Raw genomic sequence first — 1085 nt, forward strand, 5'->3', positions numbered from 1 at the left:
GCAAGACATGATTTGTCATCATGTGACCATGACAGCCCGTTACCATACTGACCTGTGGGGGTCTCCGGAGTGATGGGGATCCATGTCAGCCTGGTTCGGGTAAGCAGGACGTCGTGACTCTTCTTCCCCAGTTTGAAGATCCCACGCAGCACAACACACTCACTGACACACACAAACATGTTTCTCATAATTTACATATTCTCATCAATGAATCAATCAATTTAATACTCTAAATCCATTCTTTTAGTTTTACTTTGGTACAGTTTTGACTGCAGGGTTTTTACTTTGAACGAGTTTGTGATTGTTGATAGGCCTACTTTGTAGATACAGGACATAAGGATCTTCTGTTCTTTCGTATGTTGTATAAACCAACGGAGAGCTCAATATGGTTCTGTGTGGAACCTACTGAAGGAACCCTCAGAAAAAAACACTCACCTGTGCTCCTCTTCCTCATCCACCTGCTGCTCTTCTTCTTCTTCCTCCCGCTTCCCCCCCTCCTCCTCCTCCTCCTCCTCCTCCTTCTTCTTCTTCTTCTTGGCGCTTCGTTTTTCTTTCTTCTTTTTCTTCGTGCTGTCTCTCTGTTCTCCTTGCAGCTCCTCCTCAGGCTCCGACATGTTTACAGGCTCAACCGACGAACAAAACAAACAAACAGACCAACTCTGGTATGAGTTTGTTCCTCTTCGATAAACAAAGCGGCAGAGCTAAACACACGGTAAGATGATCACCTCTGAAGGTTATGTTGTATTTCCGGGGTGTCGTCGCTATGGAGACAGGCGGCAGCTTTACCGGACTCAAAGCTCGGGCACGCGGCAGATTCACCGGTGTTTAGGGCGTGCGCGCTCCTGCGTGTATCCTTCATTCAAGCGGGAGTGCGCAAACATACGGTGAGTAAACGGTGGTCAACAGTTTGATCGATTATAAGGCAGTTCTGATTGATAATGTCCCAGTGTTTGCAATTGTAGGGAGTAGCCTACCTAGGTACATTTAGCCTACTCAAGTAGCCTACTGTACTTAAATACCGTTTAGAGGTAGGCCTACTTATATTACTATTATTTGGCTACTTGTGTATTTCCATTTCATGCAAC

The 1085-nt window shown here is 45.7% G+C and overlaps 1 protein-coding gene across 1 annotated transcript in view; it reads right to left on the minus strand.

The window, feature by feature from the left end:
* Positions 1–794, minus strand: part of cerkl (ceramide kinase-like) — a 36419-nt gene extending 35625 nt beyond the window's left edge. Inside the window, exons 1-2 of the mRNA XM_039817749.1 lie at positions 436–794; positions 53–162 (exon numbers count right to left, since the gene is read on the minus strand). Of these exons, the coding sequence (XP_039673683.1) occupies positions 53–162; positions 436–614 (289 nt within the window). The 5' untranslated portion in view covers positions 615–794. The remainder of the gene's footprint in view (positions 1–52; positions 163–435) is intronic.
* Between the last annotated feature and the right edge of the window lie 291 nt (positions 795–1085).

This window comes from Perca fluviatilis, chromosome 12 (assembly GCF_010015445.1).
Source record: "Perca fluviatilis chromosome 12, GENO_Pfluv_1.0, whole genome shotgun sequence".
Lineage (NCBI taxonomy): Eukaryota > Metazoa > Chordata > Actinopteri > Perciformes > Percidae > Perca > Perca fluviatilis.